The 18,376-nt window shown below is 39.2% G+C and overlaps 2 protein-coding genes across 2 annotated transcripts; one reads left to right on the top strand and one right to left on the bottom strand.

Annotated features, from left to right (window-relative positions):
* Nucleotides 1-341: 341 nt before the first annotated feature.
* On the bottom strand, nucleotides 342-16,227 carry WDR46 (WD repeat domain 46). Its single transcript, XM_051996362.1, has 15 exons — nucleotides 16,103-16,227; nucleotides 14,537-14,815; nucleotides 14,031-14,114; nucleotides 13,701-13,813; nucleotides 13,423-13,510; nucleotides 13,177-13,238; nucleotides 12,726-12,830; nucleotides 12,450-12,600; nucleotides 12,156-12,291; nucleotides 11,660-11,759; nucleotides 2,466-2,779; nucleotides 1,696-1,790; nucleotides 1,304-1,399; nucleotides 731-844; nucleotides 342-596 (listed from the first exon to the last, which is right to left on the bottom strand). Exons 1-15 carry the CDS (start codon nucleotides 16,160-16,162, stop codon nucleotides 477-479), a joined length of 1,917 nt encoding a protein of 638 aa, XP_051852322.1. The 5' UTR covers nucleotides 16,163-16,227; the 3' UTR covers nucleotides 342-476.
* Nucleotides 16,228-16,435: 208 nt separating this feature from the next.
* On the top strand, nucleotides 16,436-18,046 carry PFDN6 (prefoldin subunit 6). Its single transcript, XM_051996376.1, has 4 exons — nucleotides 16,436-16,882; nucleotides 17,292-17,362; nucleotides 17,448-17,572; nucleotides 17,854-18,046. Exons 1-4 carry the CDS (start codon nucleotides 16,819-16,821, stop codon nucleotides 17,981-17,983), a joined length of 390 nt encoding a protein of 129 aa, XP_051852336.1. The 5' UTR covers nucleotides 16,436-16,818; the 3' UTR covers nucleotides 17,984-18,046.
* The last annotated feature ends 330 nt before the right edge of the window (nucleotides 18,047-18,376 follow it).

Genomic DNA, 18,376 nt, shown 5'->3' on the forward strand with positions numbered 1-18,376 from the left:
TTCAAAGTAGGTAAAAAAATGCAAGGAAGAGATTTTATTTCTGTGTTTCCATCTCTAGACAACATTTATAATGGTGAACAGCTTTGAGGATTTTAATGTTTTCCCTACCGTGATAGCTACCACTAGAACGAGATAGAAGATGTCAAGAGGCCTGTCTGTAGCTCCTGGACACCTTCGTTCTCCCACCTCTTCAAAAAAAAAAAAAAAAAATAGAGAAAACGGGGAGTATGATGATACTTTCTCTAGGCTTAAAAGACAAACAGGTTCTCACTTGGAGAAAGCCAGGTTAATCAAATAACAAAGCTGTTTCTCTGGCAAAGAATGGATACCCTCATACAAAGTATCATATAAAAAACCTAAGTTTTTATTTAATACATTCTTCACCCATAACTCAGATGTCCAATCTCTTGGGCAGGGGTACAGGAAGGAAGTTCCAAGTCTGTAGCAATACACAAGATCAGAAATCTGGGCTTTCATCAGCGTTTAAATCGATCCAGAGCAGAAGGCAGAGGTCCAGTAGATAGGGGAGGAGTTGGTTTCTTCTTCTTTTTCTGTTGCTGATCTTGCTGCTGCTGCTGGCTCTGCTTAACTTTCTCCTAAAAGGAAAGACAGCAAAGTATAGGAGAAAGGCTGGAATAGTTTGATGGGTAGGAGAGCCTGCATCCTATAAGAAGCCTTTCTGTTTTCTTTCATTCTTCACTCCCCCTTTCGTGTCCCCAGTTCCTCTTACCCTCTGTTTCTGGTCTTTAACCTTAGTCTTCCTCTTCACCAAGTTTGCTGTTGAGCTCCGTCCCTTCTTTTTCTGCTTTGGCTGGAAGGGAGCCTTAGCCTCAGGGTCGAATCCCTGAGGAAAGAAGTGGTTGGCTTGTGAAACAACAGAATTTACTTTCTGGACATTCCTGATGAGACAAGGCCATTGCTCTACAAAGGCCTATGTATAATGAAACAGCAATATGTTTGCCCCAGACACAGAGATAAGTCCTGATTTAGATGAGGCTCTAGGACCATACGTTTTCTATTTTTTTTTAAAAGATGGGAGAATGAAGGTGTCCAGGGTTACAAACTAGCCTCTTGGCATCTACCAATTTCTGATTCTGTCCATCTTTATAGATAATGTCTAGAGATGAAAAATGTCTTCATCAAGGTCAGAAGGATCTTAGGGGCAGTCAGGTTTTGTGCTGAAATCTTCTGACTCCAAATCCAGTAAATTTTCTGACATACCTAACCTAACTGTTTCTCTAAGAAGGATTTGGGATTGATCATATGAGGAGAGGGGTAAGAGGAAGGAATGTAATGTTCTCACCAATCGCTCTATTTGTTCCTTCTTCTTCTGCTCCAAAGAGATGACATCAATTTCACCCAGATTCCGTGGATCCAGATCAATCAGTTCTGCTGGGATCTGGGGGTGTCATGAAGAAAAAGAGGAAAAAGTACTATCACAGGTTATTAAAGAAAGGGGATCAGGTTATAAAAAGGACTCACCCATAGGAATCAACAAGCTTGACCCTTCTTAATGGTCCTCAGCACATATACACCTCTCATCCTAACACATTCCAGGACCCACCTGACCTCCCACACAGAGATATGTATGCATCTTCACAACAGCCTCTACTTTCTCCCTTCTCCCTCCCCTCCAACCCTCCTCACCAGCCACATTCACCTTAGGAGAGCCCCAAAATACAGCTAGGTACTCACTTTCTCCATGAGAGCTTTCACTTCCCATTCCTGACGCTGTTTATGGCTCCTATAGGGATTGCTCTCAAGTCCATCAAAGTTGGGTTCCCCAGCCCCTAGGAAGTAAGGGAACACAATTTTAGATACAGAAAATAAATATAAAAATATCTTCCCCTGATTCCATTCCCCTCTCTCCAGAGTCCACTCATCCCTATGCCCTCCTATTCATTCTTCTTTACTGCCGCCAAAGCCATTGTTGCTTACTTATGATCTCCTAAATCACAGGGCACCAACAGGATGCTGAGGTTTATATTGTTCGTCTTATTCTCCTGTTCTCCTAATCTCCCATATTTAAGCTTATTTTCAAGCAATTGGGTAGCAGTAAATAGAATGCAATACCTGGGGTCAGGAAAATATATACATACATACATATATAAATATGTATGTATGTATGTATATATTTTCCTGACCCCAGGTACTGGCTGTGTGATCCTAAGGAAATCACTCAACCTTTCTTCCTTTGTAAAATGGGGATAATAACATCATCTCCCTCCCAAGGTTGTTATGAGGACAAAATAAGTTAATATATACAAAGAATATTATAAACTTTACAATACTCTAAGCAAAGCTCCCCATAATTAGTATTAGTATATAACATGGGAACCAGCATGCTAGTTATATTTACATTGTGTCCTCTCTTTTAACTTCCTATTCCTCCTGCTCACTGAGCATCAGCAAGCTAATAATGATGCTTGTACTATGGCCCTATCTTCAGCAGATCCCCAGCTTACCAGGTACCAGGATGCTAGTGAAGCCTCTGCTGTGGCCTGCCCCTAGCACATCCTCAAAGGGGCAAAACTGAAGGCTGTGGACATGGCCAGGGAGCCGATGGGTCAGATATGGCTGGTCAAGGGAGATAAAGTTCCCTTGCCCCTGTGGCCGCCATATATTCACCACATCCCCCATGCCTCCAGCCAATAGTCCTCGCTGTGAGAATGCCAAATGGCCAGCTCCCTGTGGCAGAGCCCGGGATGTCAGAGGCTGGAATTTTCCCCGAAGGTCAAAGATCTTCACCTGGTGGTCCAGACCAGATGTTGCCATGTACCTGGAAGAACCAATCAATATTTACTGAGCATTCATTCATGTGCCCAGAACTGTATTAGGCTGCTGTAGGGGATATAAAAGAAGTTTGAGGCAGTTATGAGCCAGCAGTTCCTCTTGAGTCCCCTATTATCCCTAGTGTGTACCCTCCTATTCATTCTTCTCTAGAAATTTGAAAGTCTTGTCCCTTTTTTATGATTTCTTTGGAATGCAGACCATATGCAGCAAACTGACAAAGATGCCAAAAGGAAGAAATAGTCAATATGGAGATTGTGGAAAATGGGCAAATTAAGGCATTATTAGCAGAGCTTCAAATAGTACAATCATTTTGGAAGGAATTATGAGATCCCACTATTACTATAGCAAAATATTTCTTTCTTTCTTTCTTTCTTTTTTAAATAACTTTTTATTGACAGAACCCATGCCTGGGTAATTTTTTACAACATTATCCCTTGCACTCACTTCTGTTCTGATTTTTCCCCTCCCTCTCTCCACCCCCTCCCCCAGATGGCAAGCAGTCCTATACATGTTAAATAGGTTACAGTATATCCTAGATACAATATATGTGTGCAGAACTGAACAGTTCTCTTGTTGCACAGGGAGAATTGGATTCAGAAGGTATAAATAACCTGAGAAGAAAAAGAAAAATGCAAGCAGTTTATATTCATTTCCCAGTGTTCTTTCTTTGGGTGTATACAGCAAAATATTTCTATGAGACTTAAGAATTACAAACAACATGGATATCCATCAACTGGGGAATGGCTAAACAAACTAAATATTTAACAAAATATTTCAGTACTATAAGAAAACAGGGATGATAAATACAGAGAATCATAGCAACACTTCCATGAACTGAAAGTGGTAAAGTAAGCAGAGCCAAGAAAAAATATATACAATGTCTACAACAATATGCTCTAAGTGGAATCAACCACAAAACAATCAAAAATGAGTGGTTCAAAATTACAAAGAACAAATATTCTTTCTAGGTATATGCCCAGACTGAAGTGAAAAAGGATCCATGTGTACAAAAATATTTATAGCAGATCTTTTTTGTGTGTGACAAAGAATTGACAACTAAGAGAATGCCTACCAATTAAGGAATGACTGAATAATTTTTGTTATATAACTATTACTAAATTCTATTATGCTATAAGAAATGATGAAGTATTTCAGAAAAATTTAGAAAGATTTGTATGAACAAGGCAAGAACAATTTTAAAGAATGACACTGTAAAAACAAAAATACTCTAACAGGAATTTTGATGAATCATACAATGAATAGCTATAATTCTACATGATTGATAATGAAATAGATAATTGACTAGAATAAAGAATTACAAGTTTCTTTTGGATGAGAGTGGAGGGATAATGATTAACAAAGAAATTTGTTTTGCTTTACTCTGCAAGTTTGTGATGGGTTTTGGTTTTCATTTTCTCAGTATAGGAAAAAAAGGGAGATGTGAAAGAGAGGTGAAAATAAAAACTTTAAAAAATAAAACAGAATTTAAAAAAATTTACAAAAGACAAGCATAGACCCAAAATAAAGCTATGAGAAGCCATCTTCCTCAACTGCTTTGAAGAACTGAGTGGGAGTTGGAACACTACATATAGTTCCAGATTTTTTTCGATGTGCTGATTGGTTTTCCCAAAGTTTAAAGTTTGGAAAACTATAAAGGAATCAAATATTAATTTGGGACCTTAATAGTAATGGAATTTTAGAGTTGGAAGTAACTTCATAATCACTGAGGGCTCAAAAAGAAACCCTATTATTACATACAAGCTAAGTGGTCATCTTTTCCATGCTTAAAGATCTGGAAATGAAAACCAACACCCTTTCTCCCATGGTAGGCCTGTTCTACTTCTGAAGCACAGCATCCACTTTTAGAAAGTGATTCCTGACACTAAGGCTAAATTTCCTGCCTTCAAATTCCTAGTTTGGCTCCTAGTTTTGCAAAATCCAATACTTGTAATCACTCCTTCATATGACAAAATAGTTTTCATGTTTTTTTTTTTTTTTTAATAATTATAACTTTTTATTGACAGAACCCATGCCTGGGTAATTTTTTACAACATTATCCCTTGCACTCACTTTTGTTCTGACTTTTCCCCTCTCTCCCTCCACCCCCTCCCCCAGATGGCAAGCAGTCCTATATATGTTAAATATGTCACAGTATATCCTAGATACAATATACGTGTGCAGAACCGAACAGTTCTCTTGTTTCATAGGAAGAATTGGATTCAGAAGGTAAAAATAACCCAGGAAGAAAAACCAAAATACAAGCAGTTTATATTCATTTCCTAGTGTTCTTTCTTTGGGTGTAGCTGCTTCTGTCCATCGTTGATCAATTGAAACTGAGTCAGATCTTCTCTTTGTTGAAGAAATCCACTTCCATCAAAATACATCCCCATACAGTATCAATACATCCCCATACAGTATTGTTGTTGAAGTATGTAATGATCTCCTGGTTCTGCTCATTTCACTTAGCATCAGTTCATGTAGGTCTCTCCAGGCCCCTCTGTATTCACCCTGCTGGTCGTTTCTTACAGAACAATAATATTCCATAACATTCATATTAAATGGTTTTCATGTTAACGTATTCTCCTATACTCCACCCTCAGCTGGAACTGAGGTAGAGGAAAGCTGAATGCATCTGCTATAAATCTCAAGGAGGCCAGGAATGCAGCAACTCAAGTTACTCCTCCATCTTAAGTGACTCTTTATCTCACCACTATAGCTGTCCTAAATCTTTTAGTTCTCCTAACACCTCCCATACCATCTCTGCCTTCTTCTTTTCCTCTAGCAGAGACCTCATTTAATATTTTTCTCAGCAAACAAAGCCATTCACCAGGACATCCTCTCTTCTTTATCTGCTAAAACCGATAGCTTCCATTCTTTGTGAACCTTCTCACCTAAACTAACGCATCTCCTGGAATTGATCTCACTCCCTTTTATCATCATTGCCCTTAACTCCAATTGATCCTTACAGTCTACAAATATGCCTAGATCTCCTCATCCTTAAAATAAAAAAAAAAAAAAACCTTCATTGGATCCTGCCAATCTCTCAAACTATCCTCTAGTGAGGAGTTATTCTACTTTTTCCTGTTTTAACAGAACAAGTGCTAAAATGAATTTAAGAAGGCAAAATGGGGAGGGGATGTGTGGGATTCTGGGAAAATGGAGAAATAGGATTGGTAAATTTCAAGCTCTTCGGATTTCCTCCATAAACAGAACAAATTTGTGTTTCAGGGCAAACAGATTTGGGGGTAAGACAGGGATGCTCCAGATACAACCAAAGAAGATGGAAAAAAAAGAGCTGGAGCTGGGATTAACCCATGTAAAGTGCAAACACTTGGCTAGCTCCATAGAAACACCAGTAAGGAGCCCTCAGACTAGCTGGGTGTGGCTGGAGCCCCAGCAGTTACCACAGACTTTCACCTTTGGGACTGCTTGTGAACTCCCAATCTAAATTTGAGATTAAGGGAACCTCAACTGATTAGGAATGCTAGGCCCAGCTTTGCTGTGGGAAACAGCCCTGGGCAAGAAGGAACCAGCACCCAGTGAATTCAGAGACAATGGGGCAGAGACTTTGCAGGCTGTGAGCACGTACTGGGCACTGGAGTTCTTGGTTTGGGGTTCCTGGTCAGAGGGGAGAGCTAAGGTGAAGCCAGAAGCACCATCCCTCTTCCCCCTCAGGATTACAAGTGCTTACACTAATATCTCTTATTTAAAACAAACAAACAAAAAATAACTGGCAAAGAAGAACCCTACCATAGAAACATATCTTTAGAGGAGGATGCTAAAGTAAAAAAAGCTTCTACTCCATAAAGAAACATAAAATGGCTCCCTTCCCAGAAAAAATGTATAGAACTCAAAAAAAAAAAAAAAAATTAAAAATCAAATGAGAGACATTAAGGAAAAACAACAATAAAAAAAATTCAAGAAAACAAGAAAATTATGAGGAAAAAAAAAGTTAACCAAGTAGAAAAGGAAATACAGATGAAAATAACTCTTTGAAAATTAGAACTGGACAAGGAGAAGCCAGTGAAGCTATGACACCAAGAAATAACAAAACAGAATGAAAATAAAGAATGAAAAAATAGAACAGAATGTGAAATATCTTATAAGAAAAACAACAGATCTGAAGAATAGATCAAGAAGAGAAAATATTAGAATTGGACTGCCTGAAAGTTGTGAACAAAAAAAGGACCTTGTCACACTAATATAAGAAATAATCCAAGAAAATTGTCCAGAAATGACATAATACAAGGGGAAAGTAAAACCTCACAACCTCAAAGAGATCCTTTGTGGAAAACACATAGGAACATTATTGTCAAATTTTGAAACCCCAGATCAAAGAGAACATTTTGCAAGAAATAAGAAAAAAAAATTCAAATATGCTGGAGCTGCAATTAGAATTGTACAGATCTTATCAGCAGCCACAATAAAAGATAGCAATTCCTGGAATCACATCTACCTCCAATCAAAAGAACTAGGGCTGCAGCCAAAAAACATATCCAGAAAAATTATAATATTGAAGCAGCAAAACCTGACATTCAATGAACTTGCAGATTTTCAGACTTTCTATTAATCAAACCTGAACTTAAGAGAAAATGTAACATATAAAAGTCAGTATCAAAAATCAATTTCAAGGAACACAACAATTTGGATAAATCTTTTGGTTTTTTTTTTTTAACATGGGAAATTTATAGCATATGTTTAAGATTGACAACAACAAGACATCTCAAAAGAAAGACTGGGGCAGAGTTAAGGTAAAAATAGCAATTATATCATATAAATGAGGTACAGAGAAGAACAGAGCATTAGAGGGGGAAGAAGGGCTTGTAGTTGTGAAAACCTACTCATATTAGGAATGGGTTAAACAGGCAACATAACATGCATACCATGAAGGGTATAGCACCCTCCAAAATCTATAAAGAAATAAGGGGACAGTGGATAGAGCACCAGCCCTGAGGTCAGGAGGACATGAGTTCAAATTTGGTCTCTGACACTAACACTTCCTAGGTGAGACCTGGGCAAGTCACTTGATCCCCAATTGCCTCAGCAAAAAAAAAAAGAAAAGAAAAGAAAAGAAAAAGATATAAGAGGGTAAGATGAGTGGACAGGGAAGCAAAGGGTGAGGGAAAAAGACAAAAGAGGGATCCCCCCAAAACAGGGGGAAGTTAAGTAATAGCAAGGCAAGTTAGGAACAATATTAAAAAAGAGTCAGCAGGGATAGGAAAGATTTTTTTTTTAAAATTATAACTTTTTATTGACTGAACCCATGCCAGGGTAATTTTTTACAACATTGATAGGAAAGATATATGTATGTTTGTGTGTGTGTTGTATATCTATATATAAATATATCCTTTCTCATAGGATATATAGGAAAGGATAGAATAATCAGCTTGGGTGTGGGGGATGGGAATAAGAGGGGGGGAAAGAATAAAGTAAAAAAGGTGTACAGCAGAGAACAAAAGAACAATTGACAAGGAAGGAAAGAAAATATGGATACTCATGAATATAGTTTCTTCAATTAATATATAAATACTTTCTTGAACTGGTACTTGTTATATATTCTGAATCCTCCCTGATGTCCCGCTGGGTACATGACAATGTTTTCTTTTGTTTTATTTCATTTTATTTTTTATCCCTTTTGTTTTTCTTTTTTCTTATTCTGTTTCTTTAAATAAATTGAGGGGAGGAGAAGGCAACATATATATATAGTATATATATATATGTATGTATATATATAATTTTTATATATAAATCCTACATATAAAAATTTCTTTTCTAAAATTATTTTAATAAGCATGAATCAATCCCTATTTCCCATTGTACATTTCACTAAAAATCTCATAATAAATATGCATAATCCACCAAAACATCTTCCCATACTGGTATATTGCCTTTCTACTATTCAAAAGCTCAAAGTCCAGAAATGGAGTGAATTGTTCATAGAATAGCCAGAAGGCCAGCATCACTGTATTAAATTATAAGTGCCAGGGAATAAGGTGTAAAAAGGCTGGAAAAGTAAAAGGTTATAAAGTGATATGGATGCCACAGAGTATTTTGTATTTGATCCTGGAGACAATGGGAAGCCCCTGGAGTTTATTGAATGGGGTGGTGACATGATCAGACTTATAGTTTTAATAAAATCACTTTAGTGGTTGAATGAAAAAGGATAGAGACTAGAATGAGGAGAAACTTGAGACAGGGAAAAAGTCAACTGGCCAAAAAAAGAATCTTTGTATTAAAATATCTTGGATCATAAAAAAGGGAAAGGACCCACATGTGCAAAAATGTTTTTAGCAGCCCTTTCTGTAGTGATAAGAAGCTATAAACTGAGTGGATATCTATCAATTGGGGAATGGCTGAATAAGTTATGGTACATGAATGTTATGGAATATTATTGTTCTGTAAGAAACGACCAGCAGGATGATTTAAGAGAGGCCTGGAGAGACTTACATGAACTGATGTTAAGTGAAGTGAGTAGAACCAAGAAAACAAAATAAGATTATGTGATGATCAATTCTAAGACATAACTCTTTTCACAAGCCAGTTCCAATGGTCTTGTGATGAAGAAAGCCATCTGCACCCAGAGACAGTACTGTGGAGACTGGGTATAGATCACAACATAATATTTTTACTTTTTTTGTTATTTGCTTGCATTTTGCTTTTCTTATTTTTTTCCTTTTTGACCTGATATTTCTTGTACAGCATGATTATTGTGGAAATATGTATAGAAGAAATGCACGTGTTGAACATACACTGGATCACTTGCCATCCAGGAGAGGGAGTAGAGGGAAGATGGGGAAAAAACTGGAACACAAGATTTTACCATTTGAAAAAATTTATCTCGGTATGTTTTGAAAATAAAAGGCTTTAATTTAAAAAAATCTGTTAAAAATCTGATAACCAAAATATAGACACAACTAACAAAAATATACCACCAAAAGTCTTAAAAGAAGGACTTAAAAACATATGAAAGAATGCCCCAAATCATTGATAAAAGAAATGCAAATCAAAATTCCACTTCACTGCCTGAAAATTAAAAAAATACAATAAAAAAGGGATTCGTTGGAGGGGCTGTGGAAAGTCAGCAACATAAAAGCATTATTGTTGGAGCTATAAATTGATACAACCATTCTGGAGAACAGTTTGGAGTTATGCCAAAAAAAAAAAAAGAGAGAGAAAGAGAGAGAAAAAGACTAAATTGTCCATAGCTCTCAGTCAATACTATGGACTTGACATATATGTTTATATGTATGTATGTATGTATGTATGTATGTGTGTGTGTGTGTGTACATAATCAATAATAAAAAAAATACTGGAATATGTATAGCAGTATTTTTGTAGTAACAATTAAAAACTAAGTGGATTCCCAATGTGCAACTATATACAACAATTACTCAAAAGGAAAAATATCAAAACAATTGAAAAGTGTGACATCAGTAACTTTCTTCACCTTTTCAGAGACAGAGGACTATAAATTACAGATATGAAATACAGAATATTACAGATGTCAAACTTTATTCCTTTCATTTTATTGTTTTAAAAGAATGCCCTACACAGGGAGACACAGGAGGAATACAAGAGGAAATGTAAGCGGCATAAAAACAAAAATATAACTTGAAAATTTTTTTTGAAGGACAATGAAAACATTTTTAAATGAATAAGCATTTATTAAGCATCTACTCTATACCAGGCACTGTGCTAAGCCTGGAGTTAAGAAATACACAAACAGAAGGATCAGGACTGGGTCTTGAGGTACTCCCACAATTAGGAGGCGAAAAAAGGCAATTATTACCATGGAAGAACAGTTTTTTTCCCCCTCACAATTATCATAAATATCCATAATAGTGCCCTCTAAGAGGTACCAAAAAAAAAAAAAAAAAAAAAACCTAAGAATGATAATTTACCTTTAAAGATAACCCACCAAAAACAGGGACACTAATACACTGTGGGTGGAATTGTGAATACATCCAGCCATTCTGAAGAGCAATTTGGAACTATGTTCAAAAAGTTATCAAACTGTGCATACCCTTTGATTCAGCAGTGCTACTACTGGGCTTATATCCCAAAGAAATCTTAAAGAAGGGAAAGGGACCTGTATGTGCACGAATGTTTGTGACAGGTCTCCTTGTAGTGGCCAGAAACTGGAAACTGAGTGGATGCTCATCAATTGGAGAATGGTGGGATAAATTGTGGCATATGAATAATATAGAATATTATTGTTTGGCAAGAAATGACTAACAGGATGATTTTAGAGAGGCCTGGAGAGACTTACTCTCCAGTGATACTGAGTGAAATGAGCAGGACCAGGAGATCATTATATACTTCAACAACAATACTATATGATGATTAATTCTGATGGACGTGGCCATCTCCAGCAATGAGATGAACCAAATCAGTTCCAATAGAGCAGTAATGAACTGAACCAACTACACCCAGTGAAAGAATTCTGGGAGATGACTATGAACCATTATATAGAATTCCCAATTTTTGTCCGCCTGCATTTTTGATTTCCCTCACAGGCTAATTGTACACTATTTCAAAGTCCGATTCTTTTTGTACAGCAAAATAACTGTTAGGACATATGTACTTATATTGTATTTAGTTTATACTTTAACATATTTAACATGTATTGGTCAACCTGCCATCTGGGGGAGAGGATGGGGGGGAAGGAGGGGAAAAATTGGAATAAAAAGTCTGGCGATTGTCAATGCTGTAAAATTACCCATGCATATAACTTGTAAATAAAAAGCTATAATAAAATAATAATCATAATAAATAAATAAATAAAGATAACCCACCTTCCCCTTCATTCCTAGTCCTATTCAAGCCAAAATCTCAGGTTCCTGACCTTTAGCATTCAGTGACTCACATGCCAGAGGAATCCACAGCCACAGATCGGACCCCACCACGATGACAGAGAATCTTAACCAGTGGCTCTTTCACAGCTGGACACCAGAGGGATACAGTGCCTGGGGATCAGGAAGTAAAAAGTCAGAGGAAACAGAGGCCAGATAACCTCACAGGGATTAGACTTGAAGAGTAAGGTAAGGGCATAGAAGGGATCATCATGCCTAGAGCCTGAGGTGAAAGTGCTCATGGAAAGCAAAAAGGAAATATGAGACGCCACAAGGTATGACCCAGGAGAAAATTAACTAAGTGAAGTAAAAAGACCACTATATAGGGATGAGAGGATGTGATTGTTCCTCTTGCCTTTGTGACGTGACCTTCAGAAAATCACTTACCCTCCCTTGCTCTCAAAGTGCTCAACTGTAGAACAAGGAGGCTAAGCTAAATGATTTCTAAGGTTTGTTTGCAGATTTGAACATTTAAATGGCCAGAACACAAAACAGAAAATGGTCACCAACCATTGCTGTGGCCAAGATGGATGATGGCATTATAGGGATTCTGAGTCATCACATCCAGACGCCCAGCCCGAGCTGTCAGGGATGCTACAATCTTGCCGACAGACACATCCAAGTAGGTAAGGAATCCCGTCTCTGACTGTAAAGGGGAGAAAATAAGACAGGTCACAACTAAGGCCTCTCTCCCCTCCTGCCCAACCCCCAAGGACTCTGCCACCAAATCACACCCTCTGTCAAACATCCTACTCCAAAGATGGAGATGTGATTTCCCAACATTAATCAATGAAAAATTCTCACAGCTGTAGCCAACAGAAAGTGGAAGGGCAGGAACTCAAGTCGAGTGACACGGTCACATCTTCGAACACAGTGGAGTTCAATCCCTTGGTTATCATAGATATGGAGCCAGCGTTTCTGGGCAACTGCAAACAACGTCTCAGAGTGCAGGAACCTAGAATCAGGAATTGCATCAATGCCACAAAATGACCTCAAGCTTGATCAATGACTCTAAATACCTGCAGACCCTTATAAGGTCAGAGCCCCACCCACTCAATGATGGCCTTGGATCCCACTGACCGTATGTCCCTCACAGCTTCCATGACGTTGATTTCACACATTAATTTCTTTGTTATCCAGTCAAATGTGGCTACGTGACCTCTCCGCCCACACAAGGCAAGATGTCTGATGGAAGAGAAATGTATATCCCTGTGTTAAGAACCCTCAGTTCCCAGAAACTTATATTATCTGCTCTGCCCCTCCTCCTTTTCTCCCTCCTTAGGAGAAAGAGGAAGACATAAATATTGGTTCAAAAGAATACATGCATAGAAAGTTATTTTGATACACTGAAACTCTCTCCTCTACCCAGAAATAGCAGGACAGTTTGACTGACAAAGAGTAAATCTCATTGCCCATTGGTGAAAAAGACCAGCCAATATTTTGTTAATAATCTACTAAGTGCCAGGCACTATACTAGAAAAGAACATTATGTGAGAAAGATTCACAATATAAACAAGAGAACATCCTTTACCTTCCAGTCCGTGAATAATCGAGCCTATAGGGTCCAAACTGGTGCAAGTTCAGGTCAAAATGCTACATTAAAAAAGGGAAAGGGAATAAATATTCACACAGCGCCACTGTGTTAAGTACAGAAATAGTCAGAGACCAGACAAACCTGGAAATCCTCCCACCCAAACCCAATCACATCATGATACTTATGTCTTCTCCACATCATCATCATCATCATCATCAATTTCTTCCCAGCTTTCAACCTCACCTTAGCTGCACTTGCAATGTCCACAGCTTCTGCAATGTCAGCCTGGCGGATTGTAGCTGTGTCTTCCCCATCCTCTCCCTCTAAGAATCTGTAAAGGATGAAGGCTCATTGTAAAGTTCATTAGGACAAGGTTGAATAGAGCTCAGAATACTGGTTGTGAGAAGGGGAAGGAGAAGAAGATAAGAGGATGACAACAATAACAACACAGGTTAGAATGCCAGGGCTGTGGTTATGGACCTCTGAAAGCAGGAGCTGCTAAGCAAGTTTGGCTCACTTACCCAGGCTCCTCAGAAAGCAAAAGTTCAGCCTGGGCTGCACGGACACTTGTTTCCTCCTCTTCATCTGTAGCTGTCTTGAGCTTGTGTTCAGTCACAAACTTGAGGGGATATTTCTGAGGGAATGTGGAACCAAAGATCATAGGTTAAGAATCAGAGACTGAGAAACCCAACTTCTTTTAAACACTGATATCGATTAACTGGCTGGTGATTCAACAATGAGGAATGGTAAAATCAAAGATATTGAGATCAAAAGTGATCAACTTCAGGTCTTCCTTATCAATAGCTGTAACAGACACTCAGACCCCATTCCTCCCCAGCCTGTCTTCTTACCTTAACAAATTTAGAACTTCCTCTTTGGAACTTCTTTACAGCATTCTCTGAGACTGGAGCTGGTCCTGGGAATGGATCCTGAGCCTAGGGGCAGTGATATGAGTTTGCATCAGAGATGGAGACTATCTTACCTTTTTCCTCCCTCATGGTTTTATTAATTACAATGCCTTACGTTTATATATCACTTTGCAATCCAAGGTATAGACTTTCCTGGGTGAAAAACTATTTAGATATAAGGAAACTTATCCTAATTGTCCTGTCATCTCATACTTTTTTCAAAATTCCTTCCTTTTCTTCTCCAACCCCTTTGTTTACTCTCATTTTGCCCTACTGCCTTAATTCTCCAAACACATCTTACTCTCTTCCTTTCCATTCACAAAATCCACATCAAAGCATCTCAGAAAGTAGGCATGAGGCAAACCAGCTATCTGCTGATGGGATTCCTCCAGTTTCATCTAATGACTCAAGGAGGATGCAGGCTCCCTCCTTCCCAACCTGGAACTTACCCCAGATATGGTGTGATTCAATCTCAGCTCCTGTTTCTGATTTGGCCTCAGATCCTTCTTCAATTGCAGGTGCTTCTGATTATGCTTTGACTTCAGATTCTTCTGGTTCTGTTTTGACTTAAACCTCTGTGTCTGTTTTAGCTTTTTCGATACCTGGGAACCCCTGGGCTGGTTCCCATCTTCCCTTTTCCTCTTGGTTGCGATGACAGAGTCTGGGGCAGTGAGATTGGATGGGAGAGAACTGGCTTCATCAGCTTTCCCTTCCCAGTATCGTAGAGGCTATTGGGAGGGAAGAGGTGGCTATGAGCAGGGAACAGTAAGGTCTAGGCCAGATTCCAGGATGCTGCCTTGCCCTGTACCCAAACCATGTCCATAAAGGATATGACTCCTGGGCATTGAAGGTTTAAAAGTGCTAAAACTTTGTATTAATTGCAAAATTTGTCTTATATTCCTTATTTGTCATGCAAATTTGTTGTTTGTCTTCTTAAAAGTGCTGCAACTTTGGAAAAATTGTAAGATTTGTTTCATTTATCTAATTTTTTCTAACACTTCACTTAGGAAAAAATGTGAACTACTGATATCTATACAGATTTAGAAATAAAAACTTAAGTGGAAAAGCACCCCAGATGGGGCCGTGAGAAACAACCTTGAAACTCTGTAGTTAGAAGTTTGTTACTAGCTCTTCATGCCCTAATGTAGATGGTATTTTTACACACCCAGATGTGCTGCCCTAAAAAAACCTAAGACCTTGACAACTTGATAAACATAAAGAAAACACTGTCTTATTGCCGTATGGGAACGGCACCCTTAGTGTCATAACCTTTGCCTTCTATCTAGAATAGAAATTCCTTTTATTATGACAAATGTATCAAGAAACATTTTGATGTCTTTCTCTTCATTCTCTAAATATGTGGCCTTGAGACCACTCATTCTCTAACTCCCCTGTTCTGGTGGGATCAGTCGCTAGCTAGCAATAAACGCTTTTAAATTTCATTATTTTGGCTGTCCTGTATTTTCTCTCGAATGGGCACTTCAAAACAACACTTTAAAACTATTTTAAAAAATGAATTCTAATATTGATTAAAATCAGGCTACAATACAAGGAGTGGAAACTTTAATTCCATTTGCAACAACAAAAATTTGTGAATATGGATTTTCAACACTATTAAAACTAAAAATCACCATGGATGGCCAAAATGACACCACTGTTGTCTTGTTAAAAACTATCCAATAACTTAGCATTTCTTACTGAAGCTCAGCAACAAGTCTTCACATTGACATCTTTTAAAAATAAAATTTAGCTTCAATTTTCTTATAGTTTAAATGTGCTACGTTGTCATTTCACATGTTAACAGAAGCACATCGATTACTACATCACTAATTTGATTTTCTAATACTTTACAAACTGTTACGAATTTTGCTTGACGTCTGAAGGGCTGCACGACACAAATACAACTTAAAAGTTCCCGATTTAGACTAATAACAATAGTGATGTTCCCCCAAAACAAGAGCAGCTTGGGTCCCTCCCGCTTACCCCGCCGGGACAGGAGCAAAGGCACGCCATACCTGTTTCTTGCCCTGAGCCTGGCTCCGGGCCTTGCTACAGGGTTTCGGAGCGGCTTCCATGCACCCGGCTCCCCAAACTCCTCCAAAACCACGTGGAAACCCTTCTCCACACAGTCCCACAACCCGGCAATGGCTAACACCGGAAGTTATTGTGGACGTGGGAGGAGCCCGAAGACTAGCAGCCAATCTAGGACAGCTGTCTTCCGGAAATCATGATGGTAAAGTTTGTATCTGCGGGCGGCGACGTTGAACGTTGGCGCAGGGACCGTGACGTATTTGCAAAAGATAAGAAATCATCTTGAAGGTTGCAACTAGGCTGCCAGAAAGGGCTTCGAGAGTCAGGAACTTTTATTTTGTTTAAGTTGTTATTCCGCTGCTGAACACCTTTGAGGTGCCGGTTTTTCCGGCTGACTGGCCTGCTTGCAAAGATGTCGGGACTACATTTCCCGGCGTGCCCTGTCCTTTTTTCCTCTCGTCACGTGCCTCTAGTTTTCCCAGCGGCCCCTTTTTACTTCCGGGTTCTGGAGTGCTGCTAGAAAGTGAAGGAACGGTGTATAAAAGTGGAGCATTCTTGGGGTCTGAAGCATTAGAGACGGGTATAGAGATCGAGACGCGCCTGAACTGCCCCGGGACTCTGTGGAGGGCAGTGCCGCGCTGCCGGTTGTGCAGTGACGTTCTCCTGCGCCTACTCCCGGTGATCCTCAGGTCCTCCCGCCATGGCCGAGGTGATTCAGAAGAGGCTTCAGGGGGAATTGGAGAAGTACCAACAGCTCCAAAAGGGTGAGTGAGACGGGACGGAGCTGCCTCGGCGCACTACCGCCCAGACCCAGCGCCAGATAGTGCGGGAACCCCCGGGGAGACCCCCACAGGAACCCTCCCCGCCACCCAGCTGTGGCCGACTCAGGGAAAGGGCGGAAAGAAAAATTAATGAAACTTTTTAGACTCCTATTCCAGTGCTGGCCTTGTCAGTAACCTGGCACGCCAGGTTGGGCCGGTCATTTCCCTTGTCCAGGCCTTTTTTCCTCATCTGTAAAATGGGTTTGTCGTATGGGGGAAAGCGAGGGCTTTGCATGTAAAATTTGCTCTGTTTTTCAAAGTGAGTCACTAAGGTTTGTGACTTCCCTGATGTAGTGGGATTAGTGGTGTTTCACGCTTTCTAAATTTCTTTTTCCATTTCTTTTCACCCCAGACTTGAGTAAGTCTATGTCTAGTCGGCAGAAGCTAGAGGCACAGTTGACAGAAAATAACATTGTGAAAGAGGTGAGAGACTGGGTTGGAAGGTGTCCAGGAGCCAGGAGGTGTTTCCAGGCATTGTGTGTCTCCAACCATTTCTCTCTAACTCCAGGAGTTAGCTTTATTGGATGGATCCAATGTGGTGTTTAAGCTTCTGGGCCCAGTGTTGGTCAAACAGGAACTGGGGGAGGCTCGAGCGACTGTGGGCAAGAGACTGGACTATATCACAGCAGAGATGTAAGTATTATCCTCCCTTCATGCCCCATGCTCCCATTCCCACCCCCCACATTGAACTCTTACCTTTTGTCAGTATGATTTTCATATCATTTCATTTTCAAATATACTTTAACTTTATTCATTTCTTTTTCTCCTATTAATTCTATCTATTCCCAATACTAAATCACATTGATCCCTCATTAGTTTACTAATCTATTGGACAGTTGTCCCAAACTTTCCCCTCCCAAATTGTCAAGTCCCTACCATGATTATCTTTTTGGGTCTTCCCTACTTCCCTTTAGTAAACGATATGAATCTCAGCTCCGAGACCTGGAAAAACAGTCCGAAAAACAACGTGAGGCCCTGGCTCAGTTGCAGCAGGAATTCCAGCGGGCCCAGGCTGCCAAGGCAGGCTCTATGGGAAAGGCTTGATCTTGGTTGGCGAGGATTTAGTGAAGGAAAAGACTGTGGCAAATAAAATGTGAAAATACCTGACCTTGGTCTTGTTTTCTAAGCATTATATTACTTTCATCTATTTTCCTGCCTCCTTTCATAAGGCTGTTTCAATCCTGTACCAACCATAGTTTCACCTTAGTTTCTCCTATTCAACCTTATTTCTTTCCTAGTGAATGGGGATTTTCTAAGTTTGATTAAAACCTTAAGTTACAGACTAAAAATTAAATCTGTTTTTCACCCATGTCCTCAACTCTCTATTCCGTTACTATAGGTCGTATAGTCAGACATTAAAATTTCATATAGAATAATGATACCCATATATGGGAGGGGAAAAAGACACTTAGAGCTTGGGGATGTGAGGCAGATATG

Source organism: Antechinus flavipes, chromosome 4 (assembly GCF_016432865.1).
Source record: "Antechinus flavipes isolate AdamAnt ecotype Samford, QLD, Australia chromosome 4, AdamAnt_v2, whole genome shotgun sequence".
NCBI lineage: Eukaryota > Metazoa > Chordata > Mammalia > Dasyuromorphia > Dasyuridae > Antechinus > Antechinus flavipes.

What these genes read in the sequence shown, in the direction of transcription:
- PFDN6 (XM_051996376.1), top strand. Translation starts at nt 16,819, where the DNA reads ATGGCCGAGGTGATTCAGAAGAGGCTTCAGGGGGAATTGGAGAAGTAC. An exon ending in GTACCAACAGCTCCAAAAGG is followed by an intron (nt 16,883 to 17,291) that starts GTGAGTGAGACG and finishes TTTTCACCCCAG; the next exon opens with ACTTGAGTAAGTCTATGTCT. An exon ending in GACTATATCACAGCAGAGAT is followed by an intron (nt 17,573 to 17,853) that starts GTAAGTATTATC and finishes ACTTCCCTTTAG; the next exon opens with TAAACGATATGAATCTCAGC.
- WDR46 (XM_051996362.1), bottom strand. Translation starts at nt 16,162, where the DNA reads ATGGAAGCCGCTCCGAAACCCTGTAGCAAGGCCCGGAGCCAGGCTCAG. An exon ending in AGGCTCAGGGCAAGAAACAG is followed by an intron (nt 14,816 to 16,102) that starts GTATGGCGTGCC and finishes CCCTCCCAATAG; the next exon opens with CCTCTACGATACTGGGAAGG. An exon ending in TTAAAGACCAGAAACAGAGG is followed by an intron (nt 597 to 730) that starts GTAAGAGGAACT and finishes CTTTCCTTTTAG; the next exon opens with GAGAAAGTTAAGCAGAGCCA.